Here is an 18335-nt window from a genome sequence, read left to right on the forward strand (position 1 = left end):
CCCATTGGACCACTTTGCCATAGCTATCGATCTGTTAGTCTTATAGTGCTTGACGATGTGATGGGAACGGTGTCGTTTGCTGTGCCTTTATGGAGGTAGTTGGTACCTGGTGTAGTCTTCAAGTTGCTTATTTTTCAATATTGTTGTGCTATTAACTCTTTTTTTTTATTTTTCCAATTATGTATGATTCTCATTCTTTTCCCAAAATGTCAAAACAAGTTAGCTGGTTTTTCAACTGTACCAAATAGTACTATTACTGTATAGTGATGATTTTAATGGCTCCTTTTTATCCAACACAAGTTTCTTCTTTTTCTCCACATGCCCCCATTTTCTATTGATTGTTGATGAATTATTCAAATACAAACCCATTCATTAATTCCTTTGCACTCAACCAAATGGGAATTTGGTTTAACATTTGAATAAGAGTATTGTAGTAGGGCATCATATGGTATACCAATCACTATCTCGTATTTAGTGGTATAGTGGTGTTCTTTTTAAGATACATGTAACTATTTGGTATTTTGTATTTTTGTAAAGTATTATTTTTGTACTTTTGTTTACAATAATACTCATTAGGTATTCGGTATTTTAAAATTATATATTTGATGCTCTAAAATTAAATTTAATTAATAAAATTTTATCAATATAATTAATTTGTTTTCAATTATATGAGTTTTAAATTTAAATTTGATTATTTAATTGTATGTAATTGATGATAATTTGGCCGATAATTTTATTTATTAAATCTGAATAAAATATAAGATACCATATGTATATTACTGAAATTTTTTTTTTTATCAAAACATTAATTTGCAAGAGTAAATTCCAAAATAGAAACTGGTAAGCCTAATAAAACTAAAGATTAAATCATTGTTAAAAATAATAAACATGTGCAAGAGTATCTTGTTAAAAAGTTGTGTGTTGAAAAAAGCTTAATCAAATTGTTCCCTAAATAATAATAATAATATGGTAAGTAAAATGGATTGGGACCTGATCAAATTGACTTACTATTTGAACGGCGGGGTGGGACAAAATACTATTATTGTTATTTTCTTTTCTTTTTTGAATTATTATTATTTTTTTATTTTCTCTTGACGTGAAAAAGCACGCTGCACTTTTGATCATTGAGGGGTCCGGAAAATAAAATAAAAAATAAAAAATAGTAACATATTTATTAAGTATCAATTTTTTTATTGACAAAATAAAAAAGTGTTAATTGTCGATTATTCATATTGTAACACCAATTAAATTAATCATAAAGAAGCGTGGTTGCTGGCTCTTCTTAAGTCACGAGAGATATTAAATGCATTAAATTAAAATAATTAAATCAAAGAAAGAAGGGAATAAGTCCTTAATGTTTCCACCCATATAATAAATAAAATTTAATTAATAAAATTTGGAATTATATTTTTTTGAACCTTGCGTTTTGTCTTATTACTTGTTTGGATTCTGTGTTTTGACAAATTATTTTTTGGACCTTATGTTTTGTAAAATGATTAAAATAGAACTATAAACTAAATTTTGATAAAGAAAAAATTGAATATAACAACACAGTTTTTAAGCAGAATGATTTTATTTTTGTTCTGAATGGTTAGTTTGGTAAATTATTTGTGATTTTAGTTGAGAAAACATTGACCAAAATCAAGTTTAGGGTTCTATTTTAACTATTTTATAAAACATAGAGTCCAAAAAATAATTTGTCAAAACACATGGTCTAAACATGTAATGACACAAAATACAGAGTCCAAAAAATATAAACCCATAAAATTTTACCTATTTGATTAAATTAGTAATATTGAAAAAATGTATTTATATTTTAGGGTACCATAATTTTAAAATACAAAGTAACAAATGAATATTATTGAAAAAAAATACTAAAATGATACTTTCTAAAAATACAGAATAATAAATGAATAAATTTCCTAAATAAAATAAAAAAAAAATTAAAAGTCCGCTTATGCCGTGAGAACAAAAAAAGAACATGTCTTAATTTCTTGTTTAGTTGGGATACATAGCTATTAATTTTTCTCCACATTTAGCAATCTCATTTATGACTTTTGTTTTTTTTTAATTATAGAGTAAAAGACTAATACAACTACATTGTAGTGCACTACTAATTTAGGCTTCTAATACGGTGACGTTTTGGTTAAAAATAACTTGTAGATACAGATAGATCTCTCTAAAGTGATTATTAACAAAGCCAAAGATTCCATACTACGCCTAAATCAAAATTAAATAAATAAATAAATAATTAATTAATGAAATCATGGGTGAGGTGTGCGTGTGCGTGTGACCCACTTCTTTATTTGTTTGACAAGGCAAAGCCCACGTGCTTATAATTTAAAAAATAAAATAAAAAAGACAACAAAACGGCGTCGTCTCAAAAGCACAAAAATACATTACTACTCACGCTCGAACGCCGTTTCTATTGTCACAAGTAAGGGTAGTTTAGACATTTTCATATAAATATTACGTAATTAGCAAAAAAGTTTTCAAATATTTTCGGAAGCCCTGACCTGACTGACCCCCGTGCGGTGTGTGTGTGTTTAAAAATCCGATCTCAAAAGACCAAAATTTAATTAATTTTCTTTTTTAATTAATTTAATTAAAAAAATAAAAAAGAGAGAGAGAGAAAGAGGCGGTTGTTATTGAAAGAGAGAGAGAGAGAGAGAGAGATTTAAGCTTTGTTTTCCAAAATTCTCTGAAGAACAGGGCAGAATCATCGTGAAGAACCCAAAAGAAGCCCTCAAAAACTATGCAGCTGCCTCTTCTTCTTCTTCTTCTTCTTCATCATCATCTTCTTCGCTCTGATTTTTTGTCTGATCGACTCTGTTGCTGCTGCGCCTAGGGTTTCCCTCCCTTCCTTTCGCAACTCCTCGCTCTTATCGCAAGGTTTCTTATTTTCCGTTTTTTTAATGTTTTAGTTTCTTTGGCTGGTTTTTTTTTATTTTTTTATATATAGATATATATATTGTGTGTACGTGTTGTTGGTTCTGTGTGTGCCTGTTCGGTGGATGAGAAAGAGACATGTGAGGGTGGTAAATTGTGGAATTTTCTTTTTGTGTGGATTTCTTGTGATTTGAGTTTGCTTTTCTGAGGATGTGACCTAAAAGCTGGGTTTGATAGTTGTGTGGGAAGTTTGGTTTGGAGGAAGGTTATGTAGTGCTCTCTCAGGTTTTCTTTGTAATGAATCGGAAGAGCGTTAGCTCTTTTGGATTTGGATTCGGCTATTTTTGAATTGTGAGGTTTTTGATTTCTTCATCTTTGTTTTGCTTATTGTGTGTTCAAAATTATTTTGTTTTAGGGTTCGGTAGCTTTTTGAGAATCAGTTTCTGAGTTTGGAAGCATTACTAATTAGATTATAAAATAGAAAAAATAAACTTTAGAAAATTTTTGCTTGAATGAAATCACAAATCTTATATGTGGTTTAAATGAGGTGACTATAGTTTTAATTTTTTTTTAATCTTGTGGGTTGTGGGTCGTTGTGGATGAATTGCTGTTTCTACTGTTATGTATTGTTTCTCTCCTTTTTCTTGCCTAAATGTTTGGAGCTTTCTTTACATCAGAGTGGTTGGCTATGTCTTTAAATGTTGGCGCTGAAATGGGTTATTGAATGTTTAATTATGCAGAGCTATGCCGACGTTTACTGCTATAGCCTTAGATACCTTGCTGGAACCTGGAGCTTCAAAATCTGTCGATAAGTCTGTTCCGAGACCTGTACCAAAACCACAGCCTGGTCCTAATCCAAAGCTGGAGAGGAGGAATAGTACTTCAGTTACAGAAAGAAGAAGGAATCGCCATCCAATTACTCCTGCACTTTATGCTACTCCCGAATCAACCCCGCTCCCTGATTCGCCTACATCATTCCCCCCGTCTCCTTACATTATCAATCATAAGCGGCGTGGACCACGCCTAAATAAGAGTTCCTCGGAGAGTAGTGTATTGTCACGCCCAAAAGGCCAAGATGAAGAAAAGGTTCATGGGAATGTGAATAATGCAGAATCCAAGGTTACCAGCTCAGGAGAGAAGGATTCTTTTACTTTCCCTGTTGCTGAACCAATTCCTGAGCCTCAGGTGACTGATTATCTTGATTGTGGAAGCAGTAATGGTAAACATGGAAATGGTAGTGTGCAACTTGAAAGCAGTAATGGAAAACTTGTCATGACTAATGAGGTACTTGTGAATGGTAAGGTGGAACATGAAAGCAGTAGTTGGAATAATGGTCAGGTTGTGGTTCTTGATTCAATGAAACAAGCTCCGTTGACTCCCGGAAGAGATAGTGACCGGGAAGATTTCTTTGATCCTCGTGATTCTATGAGTTTCACGAGTAATACTGATGGAGAGGATAATGCTGAAGGAGAACGGTCGGCACAACTCACTACACCTATGGGTGAATTTTATGATGCTTGGGATGGTACATAAGCTGACCTTTTCTCTAAATTTATTATTATTTTGAGTAATGATTGAGATATACACGTTTTATACCCAAAATGTATAAACTATACAGCATTCTAATTGTTGTGAGGTAGTTTTTGACCACCCATAAAAGTTGTGGTCTCACTTTGAAAAACATGCACATTAGTGTGTGCAATTTTGGGGTGTAAAAAAGTGTCCTTAGCATCACTTTTATTTTTAGCGTATATATATATAGTTGTTATATTCTCTCTTGTATCTTTTATGAGTTTTAGTTGGTAAACCGAAGTCTAGATCACTCGTGATTTTACTGAGGCTGGTGTCCTAACAACGTAGGTATATATTAGTTGCATTAATTCTGCACGTTCAAGTGTACATTTGAAGTTTTTTTTACAGAAAAGATGTGTAAATACCCTTAGTGGAATGGAAAACTTTTGGTTTGTATTATATAAAATTTTGATTTTTGTACAACTCTGATTCTCGTGTGAAATAAATTCCTAGTTTTGCTTGCTCACAGGCTGTGTTGTAGGTATATTAGTGCTAACAAAGTTTTTGACACGACTATATATTTTTTTTTCATATGTTCATTACAATTTTGTACTTACTACGACATTTTTTTTCAATGACAGAACTTTCTTCTGAGAGTGGGCAACAGTCTGTTGTTCGTGATGTTGAAGCTGAATTTCGTGAAATGAGAATGAGTTTACTGATGGAAATAGAGAAGCGGAAGCAAGCAGAAGAATCATTAAGTGACATGCAAAAACAATGGGATAGGATCAGGCAACAGTTGTCACTTGTAGGATTAACGATACCTGCCAAGGCCACTCCTGTTGAAGGGGAAGAACAGCTTGATTCCGATTCTGGAGAGGAGCTGTGTAGACAAGTATACATTGCTAGGTTTGTTTCAAATTCTATTGGGAGGGGCTTAGCTAGGGCAGAGTTGGAGACAGAGATGGAAGCACAGATCGAGGCTAAGAACTTCGAGATTGCTCGATTGTGTGACAAACTCCGAAACTACGAGGCTATGAATCAGGAAATGGTTCATAGGAATCGAGATGTTCTCGGTGAGGCTTCTGTTCTTAACTCCTCAACTGTTCAAGATGAATTTTTCTTGACCCTATCGTAATGCTTCTTTCACAACTTATTTGACCATCTAACTTCTGTGTTATTTTTCTCTATGATTTCAGAGTTGGCACGACGAGAGAGGATGAAAAGGGAAAGAAGGCAGAGATGGGTTTGGGGCTCCATCGCTTCTGTTCTTACACTTGGCACGGTCGCATTAGCATGGTCTTACCTTCCTTCGGGAACTGGATCACCGACCCCTGATACCCAGGTTCTTGAGTCTGATGATGGAGCAAAATAATGCTCTCTTTCGAGTGGTAGTAGTTGTGAATCTAATGCCACAACATAGATGAAAAAAGAGAATAAAAAGAAGAAGATAAAAAAGGTCTTATCCACCCTTGTCTTGTGTGGATAAACATTCTCATGTTGTTTAAAGTTCCATTTTCCTGTGATTTGAGAATCTACAGCTCAATCATAACATGGGAGCCGTTACTGGCAAAAACTAAAAAAGTTGATAGGTCACATATATGATGACATGAATAGGATTAGTCCTTATAGTGAAACATGTTTTTTCATGGCTTCTCTTTGACATAGATCTCTATGTCAAAGGCTAAAAACACTTAATTTTCTGCACACACATAAAAGCTTCTTACAGGAGTAAATTGTTTTATTTTATTATATCATCTGTATCTAATCGATCGAATTGAGAAACAATTTTGAAATCTTATTAACATCTAATAGTACCTATAGAGAGAGGTCAGTTTAAAATTTTAATGAGCAAGTTACATTGTTACGGTGAATAATCTTATCTTTGCTGTTTTTCCAAGCACTCCTTTCTACTTGTGAATAAGTTTGTGTACCCTTAAATTAGAAATAACAACTATTTGGTACCTGATTGTTTTATTGGAATACAGACTTGTTATCTTATATTTTCAATAATGCTCATCTAGACTTGTTATCTTATATTTTCAATAATGCTCATCTGATACTCAATATGATTATATGTAATTAAGTTTTTAAATTTGAATTTTAAATTCATATAATTGAGAGGTAGTTTAGTTATAATGAGAAAAATTTATTAATTAAATTTTAGTCTAGGATACTAGAACGATTTCAAATATGGTATCAGGATTTAGATACATAAAACACAAGGTACTGAAAACAAAAGTTTTTTTTGATCTAAGAATTATTTATTTTCATTATATATTTTAGACCATGACAATATGTTTTAATGTAAAGGAGGAATTACACATAAATTTAAATTTATTGTCAAGGAAGAATTTCATTGAGTACAAGATTTGTCTTTCAATAATTATATAAAATAAATGAGTAAAGATGCGTCTAATTTAAACTATATCCTACATTGGACAACAATTGCTAATTAAAAACGAGGGTTTTTATTATTATTAATGTCATAGTTTTTATTTATTTATTAGTAAAAACTCTACCCTACATTTCGTGTGGATGAATGTCAAGTACTAATTAGACATGAATTTTTATTGTCATAAATAATAGTGTGATAATCAATTTCAAAATAATTAAAATTGATAGTATTTTGTAATACACATTTAAAATAAATTTTATCTAATTTTTTTGACAAAATAATTTTTATCTATTTAAAAAAACTTAAATAATAAATATCTCATCATAATTTAAATAAAACAAACTTTATTTTGTTCAAATAACAATTAGTTTTTTTCTCTATATAGCCATAAAATTAAGAGAAATTAAATCTCTTGGATTCAATATTTCTTGAGCTATTCCATTTCTAATATTAAAGATAGGAAATTTCTATGGTAGGGATTTCAAAAAGAGTCAAGGTAGGATTTTTTTTGTGTTATCAACTCGTGAACAATTTTGCGACGCAATTTTTTTTATGATTGTGTATATTGTAGTTATTTAGAGCTTTTTGTAAATTTTCAGAAAATTTGGAATAATTTACAGTATCGAAAACTAGTTTAAAAGCAGGTTATTGCACGCGTGACTAATTTTTTTTATACGAGTGAAAAATAGTATATTTGAACAGAGTTTTCGGCGTTGTAAATTATTCAGAATTTTCTGAAAATTTGCAGGATGTTGTAAATAATTACAATATAGACAATTATAAAAAAAAAATCGCACCAAAAATTGTTCATGAGTCGGAAATAGGAGGCTCTTTTTGCCCCACTGTCGGAGTTCTTTTTTAATCTCCTACCATAGAATACTCCTTAAATAGAATACTCCTTAAAGATAAATTGTTTGTAGTAATCTATGGTCCATCATTAATATTGTTCAAATTTCATCATCATCAATATTTTGGTTTGAATCTAAATCTAAATCTATATTATTCAAATTGTTAGTTACTTCTATAAGAGAAATGGACGAAATGGATTTTAGAAAACAAAACTAGTAACCTAAGAGGAAAAAAGAAATTTTCAGTAAAATAGAACATAGAAAAAGTGAAAAGACTGTACAAAAATAAACCAACATTTTTACATTTTAATAATTATTATTAGTTAGTAATTACATCTTATTCTTGTGGGTGGTACGAGAATTTGAGATTGGAATTGAAAATTTTAATTAATTCTAATTATATAATTATTGCGTAATTACTTGGTTAAATAAAAACACCCTAAATAACAATGTAAAATAATGATATTTTATTGACACTTGTATTTAAGTTTATTAAAAGAAGAATTGATGATTCAATGATGAAAGGAAGGCTAATTGTTGAAGAATGATTTAGCTAACAATAAAAATGTAAAAATCGGTGAATTTTTGTACACGAAGAATATGCTAATAATAGTAATAAAGACACTAGATTTTTAGGGTGGTTTGGTCAAGAATAATATCTACTTTTAAGGGTGTTTAATATATGAAATGCCAATGAATTACAACAAATGAGTAGTTGTAAAATTAACAAACCTTTTTATATGGGAGATGTCTAATTTTCAAAAAATATTCCTTGTTCATATTCTTGAGATATTGTGAATACATCAATTTTTTTCCCTTCTATTTTATGTCTTGCATCAATCTTCTGCCATATCAAACTTGGACAATGAGTTCACATTCCAAAATATTCTTTAAGTTAGATGAGATTGTAGATGGTTAACCTCACTATAAATAAAATATGAGGATAGTTATATAGAGATGTAAAATATGCTCCATCAATTGAAGTTAATCAAATTTAAGGTCGACTCGTTATTACTCATGCATACCGTTTTATAAATTATAGATCATAGTAAAAATTTCAACCATTAGAGCATCCCCAATAAAGTGCCAAAAAGTTGGTGCAATGTTATTTAATACATCTTATAAAAAAATATGACTTGAATAGAGTGCCAAAAAGTTGGTGCAATGCTATATTTAACATATCTTATAAAAAAATATGACTCCAATAGTGTTACAAAAAGTATGTCAAATTTGACACATCAATAAATACTATCTTTTTATTTATCATATTGCTACTAATTACTATAATTTAGTAGTTGGCAAATTTATTGGAGTACAGAATAAAAAATAAAAAATAAAATATTTTTTCTATGTTCTCGATAAGTATTAAATGAATTATTGACTTTTTTTATAAATTTGCATCTTGTGCATTGGAGCGCAATTACAAATATTGAGCCAAATATAACATTAACTCGTTTTTTGTGTTAAATTTGACACAAAATTTACATATTGCATTAGAGATTGTCTTATTTTGCTAATTAATACCCTTGCAAATTTAAATAATTTTAATAAGTAAAAAAATTTCAATTTGTTATTATTTAGAGTGGTAGTATATAGCTTTTTTTTTTTTTTTTAAATAGTGGTAATTTATAGATTTTACATCAAGTACTCATTTTTGTTAAAAAATTACGTTTTTACGATCAAATTTTTTATTTATTTTTTTCAATTTTACGGTTTTAATGAAATTTTTACATTTTTATGGTTTTTTCTTTTTTTTTTTTGTATTGTTTTCAAGTTGTATTTACATTGTTATTAGGTTTTTGGTGTTTAGTTGCTCTGATAAATATATATATATTTTTTGCTTAATTTTTTTTCGTCGATCTAATAAGTTATTTTCAAGTTGTTTTTTCTAAAAATCGTATTTTTGTAAATATGAAACTTTGACAATGGAGTGTGTATTTTTTTAAAAAAAGTAGGACTGTAAAATAGTAAAAAAAAAATGGAGGAAATTACATTTTATATGAGATTTTTATTAGAGTGTGCAAAAATATGGCTTTTTTTCAAAAAAAAGTTAATCTATGGTTTTTTTAATAATTTTAACTTTTATGTGTTTATTTTCCCATATTTTTTTATAAAAGTTAGTTTATGTCATAGTTTTACTCTTAATCAAGTTTTATTAATTTGGAATAGTATGTTTGAAATTTGATTATTATTTTTTAGCTTATTTGTTTTTTATATTGCTTTTATATTACTAATTTTATATTAAATTTTTCTTTGGTTGTTTTGCAATTTTTTTTTTGTAATATGAATTGTTTTTAAAATTATTTTTTATTTATTATAAACAAGTTTTTTTTAGATTGTACGTTTTTTTTTTCAAATTCTGGGTAAGGTAACCAGTTACTTTATTGATCTTTGACATTTATGTAAAAAAATATCTTAGAGCTAGGTTAAATAACATGCACTAGGAGGGGTAACCAGTGGTAACTAGTTATCCTGAGATGAGTAACTTTTTGCCATAAAATGGGTAACCAGTTACCTAAGAGGGGTGACGAGTTACTCATATTAAATATGAAATGAAACATCAAATTTGAAAGAAAAAGTGGAAGAACACTTCATTAAAAAAGGAAGAAGAAGTAACTATGATTTTAGTAACATATGTAACCAGTTACCATAAAGAAACCATAAATATACACACATCAGAATGTGAAGGTAACCGGTTACCCCAAGAAATATACACACAAAGAACATGAAGGTAACCAGTTACCCATTCACGTTTTCATATTTTTATTAGTTTTATTTCCAAATTTTGATATTCCTATAAGTGTTACAGTAAAAAGAAAATGCTAAAAAAATTGATTTAATTTTTTTTTACATATAGTGGAAAAAACTATAAAAAAATTACAATAATAAAAAAAATAGTAAAATAATTATGTAATGTTAAAATATATGTATGAAAAAAATGAAAAAAAAATAAATGGAATGAGAAAAGAATAAGTACAAAAAAGAAAAAAAAACAAGAGAAATGATAAATGAAAAAAAAATAGATGAATAAATAAGAATGAAAAGAAGAAGAAAAATAATAGAAAAATGTAAAGAAAAAAAATGAATGAAAAAATTGGGTAAAAAATTTGAAAAAAAAAGAAGAGAAAAAATGGAAGAAGAAAAAAATCTCATATGTGTGAAAAAAGAAAAAAAAATAGAAGGAGAAAATAATAAATACAAAAATGAAGAAAAAATATAATGAAAAAAAACTGAAAAAATATGAAAAAAAACAAAATAATATAAATGAAAGGAAAAAAATTAATAAATGCATAAAAATGAAAATAAGAAGAGGAAGAATGGAAAATTTTAAAGAAAAAAACGGATGAAGGAAAAAATTGGTAGAAAAAAAAAAAGAAAAATGAAAGAAAAAATAAGTAAGGAAAAAAAAAAGAAAAAAAAAACTGAAAAAATAATAAAAAAAAATGAAGGAAAAAAATTAAAAAATTAAAAAAAATTACCTTCATAATAAAAAAAACATAATTATAATAGAAAAATGTGGCATTTCTATATTTTAGTTAGCTACTAATTGTGTTTTCCATATTTTAACTTATTCTTTAATAAATTTTCCCATATAAATTAAGAAAAGTATAATTCCCATATTTTTGCACATTGATAGTATAAAAGCCATATTTTTGAAAAATTCCCAAAAAAATGTGTATGTAAGAAAAAATCTATAATTAATATACTAACTTATTTTTTACAATAAAAACTGAATTGATAAATAAATATAATTATATGGAAAAAACTAATATTTTCACAGCAAATATTTCTTCAAAATAATACAAAACTTGTTAACATTAAAAAATATATATTATAATTTTGTTTACTATGTATTTTGACAAATTATTTTTTAAACCCTATATTTTATAAAATAGTTTAAATAAACTTATAAATCTGATTTTGATAAATAAATAAATAAATATAACAACACAATTGTACATAATAATTGTACTTTTGTTATGAGTTATTAGTTTGTGAATTTAATTAATTTTTTTTAATCAAAATCAGGTTAATGGTTTATTTGAACCATTTTAAAAAATGCAGAGTCCAAAATATTGTTTATCAAAACACGAGTCCAAATAAATAATAAATCAAAACACAAAGGTTGTGTTTGGTAAAAATTTTGTTTTTGAATTTTTTAAACACATAAATGGAAATATTATTTTTATTTTTGTTTTTATTTTTAAAAAATAAAAATATGTTTGATAATTATTTTTGTTTTTTATTTTTAAAAATAAAAAATAATAAATGCGTTTGATAACTTTTATTTTTATGTTTTGTTTAGTAATATAAAATGAGGTAGCGATTTGAAGAAGAGAAGAAAAAAAAAAACTAAAAGTTGAAAATAATTTAAAAAAAATTTGAAAGTGAAAATTTTCTATTTTTAAAATTTAATAAATTTTGTTTAAAATTTAAAAAAATAAGAAATAAGAATAGAATTACCAAATATTATTTTATATTTAATTATCAAATTTTTAATTAATTAAATAAATAACTTTTTTAATGGTACTAAACAGCACGAAAATAAACCCTTCAAAAAATGGTTAAGTTCACTGCCAGCCCAAAATTATGGTCTTTATGCTACTTTAGGGAGCTTGTGGTAAAGTAAATATCTAAACCAAAAGTTTAGGGGTCAAAATAGGATAATATTATAGTTGAGGGACTATTAAGGAAATTTTATAAATACAATATATCATCAATTCAGACGCAGAAAAGGTTGAACTGGGAATTATCTGTGTATCAGTGTGTTTTTGAAAATTAGGGTTTAAGGGAAAAGAGAAAGATGAAGAAGGTGGTGGGAATGGTGGTCTCCAACAAGATGCAGAAGTCGGTGGTTGTGGCCGTCGACAGGCTCTTCTATCACAAGCTCTACAATCGCTACATCAAGCGCACCTCCAAATTCATGGCCCACGACGAGCAAGACCAGTGCAACATCGGTGACCGAGTATGTCTTCTTCTTCTTCTTCTCATCTCTCTCTCTCTCTCTCTGTATACTCAAAGCCGTTCGATTCAATTTTCAGGTCAGATTGGATCCTTCGAGGCCTATAAGCAAACGCAAGAATTGGGTTGTGGCTGAAATTCTCAAGAAAGCACGCATTTATGTCCCACCATCTGCTGCTGATTCTGCCAATATCAATGCTCAAAAATCTCCTTCGTCTTCTACTTCGCCCTCATCCTCCTGAGGTTTACGGTTATAATGCCTCAACTTAAACCTATTTTTTTAAACAAATTTCATTTTAGATTATATCAATTCTGGGAATTGATTAGAAATTAGGAGAGAGCTGGGCTTTGATTTTGATTTCTCAAATACCCATTTTGGTGATTTACCATAAAAAAAATATTAGCTTGGAAGGTTCTGTTGCTCTTATCTGGAACTGTTAGTCTAGAAAGAGAATTTAACTGAAGATGTTAGCTTTGTGATACTGGTTCCTTGTCATATGACAAATTGCAATCCTTTACTAATGGGTTTCCATTACTTTTTCTGTTCTTGTATTCTTTAGGGCAGCTGAAAGTTTGTGCTAAAACATTTGAAAAGTTTGGATTTTTAGACAAGAGAAGGTCCCCAAGAAAGAATTGCTTTACAATATGCTCCGAGCTAAAGTTTGATGTATATTGTTGTTGGCTTTTTGGAAGTTCAAGAATGCTACTTCTCTTGTTTTGGATCTTTTCATTTGCAAGGATGGATGGTCTTTTCATGTACTAAATATCTTTATAAAAACAAGAGATTTGTATCCTCATCAGTGCATCAGTTTTGCTTGGAGTTTTGATACATTTTTTTCCCCTTCATTTCTTTAATTGCATCTGTTGTCATCAAAGAGAATTTCTAAATAAGAAGGCCATGGAAAAGCTTTTTTTTTGTTTTACGAGAATCTGTATCTATATGTGTATATTGGTGGTGCTTTGGTGAATGATTAGTTGAAATATTAAACAAGATGTGTTAGACAATTTTCCGAGATAATGATGAGGGATTGTTACTTCAGTATGGTAGCCAATTGAGTTTTTAAAACACAATTTCATTCACTAGTTCTTAAATTTAAATACCAAAGCAAGTGTTTTTGTTTTTGAAACACCGTTTCCAAATGGCAAATCAATTTAGTCCATACTGATTCGTTTGGTTTCAGAACAGGATTTAATAAATCAGTAATTGTATTCGTTTTTAAAAAAAAAAAAATTATATATAAAGAATTTGTCAGGTACAGCTTTCATTTTTATAATTTTGAGATTTGTAAACTGGAAATTTGCTAACTAGGTTTGAACTTTGAATATTCAAACACGCATACAAAAGTCTTACAAATCTTATGAATAAGAATGCAAATGAATTCATTTGTTACTGTTACATGTAGCAAACGAAATACTTTTGAATGTACATGGTTGACTAAGAATCGAGCATAAAAGGATATAATATTAAAAATATTGTTTTAAGGGTAAATACTATTTGGTAAATTGTTGTTTTATCGGGGGATGTACATTTGATACCCTATTCAATGCTTTTTATTTGCAATTCGTAACAATTTAGTATTTTTAGCTGTAATTTAGTTGACTCATATTTTAAATACGAATATATTATCCATTTTTTTAATGATTTATTTTTTTTATTATTGTTATTTTAAATTACCTTAATAATATTTTTTAAATTAATGAAATAAAAAAGTTATATAATTAAAACCTTAAAATAATTTTAATAAACAAAAATAAAAAGCTAAATCTAACCGCTAAATTTAAACCAACAAATTAAAATCAACACCCAAAACTTAAAAGAGAAAATGTAAACTAAATTCAAACAAAAATAGTTTAATTAAAACTTAAACAAATTATTAGAGTTTTAATTTACTCTAATTAATTTTAAAATATTGATTTTCATTCTTTTAATTTATATTTGGAATTAAACATATTTATGTTTATTTAAAAATTAATTTATATTATATAAAAATCTACATTTAATTGATCAATTTTATAAAACAATTTTTGTTTGTTTATGTTTTATTAATTCAGAAAATATTTTGAATCATTTTAAAATAATAAAAATAAAAGAAATCATTTTATGATCATATTTGAAATATATGTTGATCATATTGACATTCGAGCGAAGTGTACTAAATCAGTACGAATTATAAACAAACAAAAAGTACTAAATGATTATTATTATAAACATATGGTACCAAGTGTGTATTTCGATAAAACACAGTGTAACAAATTGGGATTTGTCCTTGTCTTAGTCGGTTTATTTTTTGTTTTTTTTGGTATAAAACACATCAAAGAAATCCCCTCCCTTTCTGACTTTATGTCTTCCATATTACTTGCTGTTGAAAGCAGAGGTCCTGGCAAAGCTTCCATTTAAGCTAGCCAATCTCAGCAAAATTACTACTTGAGCGAGTTACCAGTCAGTTGGTTCACAAAATTCCAAAAACTAATAACAATTCAACTCACTAACTCAAACTCAACGTTTTTTTTTTGGATAGAATTATAGAAACCTAGTGCCATTAACTCAAACCCAACTTGTGACAAATAATAATTATATAAAGAAATCAGGAGAGACAAAACCATTAATAGAGAAATGCAAAATAACTAAAAAAACAAGCAAATGAAGAGAGGAGAGAGAGCAGGTTCTTGCCTTCAAAACTTTTATTGAAATAATTCAAAGGAACAATAGTTGGGAAGTATGTGAAAAAATTCAAAATCTAGACTACTTACTAAGTTTGAAGCCTTGACACACAAGGAAATATGAATGTAGAAACTGCCCATTACAATTTGAACCCCCTAAAACTTGAGCTCAAAACCCTTGAAGGAGCTTGACTCTATTGAATCTGGTAAGCAGATCAGTCTATCAACTCAGAGAAAATAATCAGTGCTAGAGTGTTAGGTACATTGTACAAATGAGAGAGAAATGAAGAAACAGGAGATTTCAATGTTTTGGGGTTTATAAAAGAGGATCTGAGTTGGGTACCAAATGGACCCAGAAGTACAAAATTTAATCAAAGAACATAATACAAAAACAGCTCAACACTCTGGAGAAAGAAAAAAAGTAAGCTTAAGGCTACAATGGGCGAGTAACAAAACCCCTAGCAACCATCTTCTCCACCAATTCCTCGTGCTTCTGCAACTGCCCTGCCTGTCTTAGCTGCTGCAGTACCATTTCATAAAGAGACAGACTGGGTTTTAAACATTTCTCTTCAATCATCTCCCTAAAGAACTTGTAAGCATTATTCCAATGCCCCATCCCACAAAACATCACAATGAGAACCTTGTATGTATTCACGTTGGGCTCAACTTCGTTTTGGTCCATTTCTGCTTTCAGCTTCAAAACCATATCAGTAGACTTGAATTCAGTAAACATTTGCATCAAGATATTGTAAGTCACAGTGTTGGGCTTGCAATTCAAGTCCTTCATCCTGGCATACATTCGATGAGCACCATTAACATCCTTAAGCCTCACGATCAACCTAAATATTGGATTAAACGTAGATGCATTCGGATTACACCCTTTCTTAATCATCGAATTAAGCACCTTATTAGCCTCGTCCAGATTCTCATCCTTGCAATGACACTCTATAAGAAAATTATATGTAACGGTATCAGCAGGGCACTGAAGCTTCCTCATCTGATTAAACACTTGCAAAACCTTTTCGGTACGTCCAGCCTTGACATGAACGCGCATCAAGTTATTGAAAGTAATTGAGTTTGGTTGGCAACCAACATCGATCATCTCTGAGAAAACATCATGAGCACGAGTCGTTTGCCCACATCTACACAAGCCGTCAATCACTATTGTATAAGTATACACATTAGGCTTAATCCCTGCCACCTTCATCTCATTAAAAATCCGCTCGGCTTCAGTAATGTTACCAGAACGACACCATCCATGAATCAAATTTGTGTATAAAACGACATCAAGCTCAAACTTGTCCTTTAAGCTATCAAAAAAGGCTTGAGCTTCACTTGCTCTTCTTTTCTTGCACAAATTACTGATCACTACAGAGAAAGCAATCTTATCAGGCTTGCAACCATAATCCTCCATACGATTAAAGGCGTGCACTGCTTCTGCAGCAAATCCGGCCCTAACATAACGCCGCACAAGGATTGCGAAGGTCTCAACTTGGATCTCCACATTACGAGCTTTCATCAAATCAATAATGTACCAAGCAATGTCAAATTGTCTCACCTTCCCAGCAAGGTCAATCATCTCATTGTACGGCTCCGGCGAGTGATTGAAACTATCAAGTGCTGTGGCCCAGTTGAAGAACGCTAGAGCTTGGAGAACAGGGATGCCATGGCGAACCCCACCACATTTCTCAACCACACGGCGAACGACAGCAGGTGAGATAGAATGGAGGGCTGATACTTGGGAGAAACTGAGAGAAAGATCTGTGATTGTGAAGTTATGGTTCGGAGGAGAGGGATTAGAGTCTGGACTAGGATTTTTCTGGTGGTGACTTTTGATAAGAAAGTGTAATTTTTCAGTTATTAGGGTTTCGTCTGCCGATAGATTGGTGTTGCAGGTAGTTTGTGGAATTTCATTGACATCTTCATCCGAAAGATGAGCTTCAGAAGCTGAAGAAAAAGTGAACAGGCTGAGTTGGCGTTGAAATGGAAGAGAAAGAAGCTGAGTTCCTGATACACAAAAAAAATATATAGTTAATACCATCCAAAACAATTAGAAAAAAACTGCTGGAGCATGCATTCAAAGCTAAAAAAATTGGCCAAAATCATCATCTTCCACCACAAAGACTTAGCACAACACAATCACATTAGCTATAATGGAAAAATATCCAATGAGGAAAGACATCATCACAATCTTTCAACTTTATGATCCACTGCTCAAATTGGAACAGCAATACTTAATGAAGGAAAACAAAACCCTCTAGGAGCCTTGAGAAGTAGTAGTACCATGCCCTTCAACTAAAAGCAGCCTAAACTAAAATATTTGATCACAAAACGACCATTTCTAAGTTTGAGAATAGCTCTCTAATCCAAAACATCATGTAACTTGGAGTGACTAATAAAATTAACGTACCACGAGAACACTTATTCGCCAAATTCAGAGCCATTATTATGTGATTTGAGCTATTGTTCTGAATCAAAGTGAAGAACTTTAATTTCTCTTGCCTGAAAATAACGAAACCCAGAAACAAAAATTACAACATAACACAATAGTTCTCCTTACAAGAAGAAGTAGATATTAATTGGTAAATGAAAAACTCCAAACCTGAAATGAAAACAAAAAATTGAAAGAAATCAAGTTTGCTTACCTGACTGAAACGACGGCTGTGAGAGAGAGAGAGAGAGAGAGAGAGAGGTGTTGAGTGTTAAGGCGGCGAGGGGTGGTTCGGTTAGGGCACTGGCGGGAGAAAGAGGGAGGCCGCTGCTATGGTATGTCGCTCCACCGGTTTTTGCTTCTCCATTCTTATACGTTCAAACTTTTCGGCACAGCTTATCACGTGACAAACACGTGATTTTTTTGTTTTAGGTTTATGTTTTTGCAATAGTCATGTAAATTTGAAATATTTTCTTTTTAATATTCTTAATAATTTATAAATGATTTAGCTGATTTTGTGAAAATATTTATATAAGATTTAGGTTTATTAAAGAAAAACTTTAATAATTAATTTTAGTCAAATGTCTACATAAGATTGGATGAGATTAATAAAAACAATGTTAGACACCACATG

General features: G+C 29.7%; 3 protein-coding genes across 7 annotated transcripts; 2 read left to right on the forward strand and 1 right to left on the reverse strand.

Moving 5' to 3' along the window:
• The first annotated feature begins 2619 nt into the window (after positions 1 to 2619).
• Positions 2620 to 6278, forward strand: LOC133812658 (uncharacterized). 2 transcript variants are annotated; one of them, XM_062246451.1, is made up of 4 exons: positions 2620 to 2892; positions 3630 to 4414; positions 5043 to 5477; positions 5601 to 6278. In XM_062246451.1, exons 2-4 carry the CDS (start codon positions 3634 to 3636, stop codon positions 5774 to 5776), a joined length of 1392 nt encoding a protein of 463 aa, XP_062102435.1. In that variant the 5' UTR covers positions 2620 to 2892; positions 3630 to 3633; the 3' UTR covers positions 5777 to 6278. The 2 variants fall into 2 exon arrangements, with proteins under 2 accessions (XP_062102435.1, XP_062102436.1); XM_062246452.1 differs by lacking the exon at positions 2620 to 2892 and adding an exon at positions 3084 to 3240.
• Positions 6279 to 12380: 6102 nt separating this feature from the next.
• On the forward strand, positions 12381 to 13532 carry LOC133812659 (uncharacterized). 4 transcript variants are annotated; one of them, XM_062246455.1, is made up of 3 exons: positions 12381 to 12613; positions 12690 to 12859; positions 13175 to 13532. In XM_062246455.1, the coding sequence occupies exons 1-2, from the start codon at positions 12452 to 12454 to the stop codon at positions 12849 to 12851; spliced, it is 324 nt and encodes a 107-aa protein (XP_062102439.1). In that variant the 5' UTR covers positions 12381 to 12451; the 3' UTR covers positions 12852 to 12859; positions 13175 to 13532. The 4 variants fall into 4 exon arrangements, with proteins under 4 accessions (XP_062102439.1, XP_062102438.1, XP_062102440.1 ...); XM_062246454.1 differs by having other exon boundaries at positions 12690 to 12852; positions 13170 to 13532; XM_062246456.1 differs by having other exon boundaries at positions 12690 to 12852.
• Positions 13533 to 15251: 1719 nt separating this feature from the next.
• Positions 15252 to 18050, reverse strand: LOC133812661 (pentatricopeptide repeat-containing protein At1g20300, mitochondrial). The gene is made up of 3 exons (XM_062246457.1): positions 17916 to 18050; positions 17681 to 17772; positions 15252 to 17277 (listed from the first exon to the last, which is right to left on the reverse strand). The coding sequence occupies exons 2-3, from the start codon at positions 17712 to 17714 to the stop codon at positions 15704 to 15706; spliced, it is 1608 nt and encodes a 535-aa protein (XP_062102441.1). The 5' UTR covers positions 17715 to 17772; positions 17916 to 18050; the 3' UTR covers positions 15252 to 15703.
• Positions 18051 to 18335: the final 285 nt, after the last annotated feature.

This window comes from Humulus lupulus, chromosome 1, assembly GCF_963169125.1.
Source record: "Humulus lupulus chromosome 1, drHumLupu1.1, whole genome shotgun sequence".
Classification (NCBI taxonomy): Eukaryota; Viridiplantae; Streptophyta; class Magnoliopsida; order Rosales; family Cannabaceae; genus Humulus; species Humulus lupulus.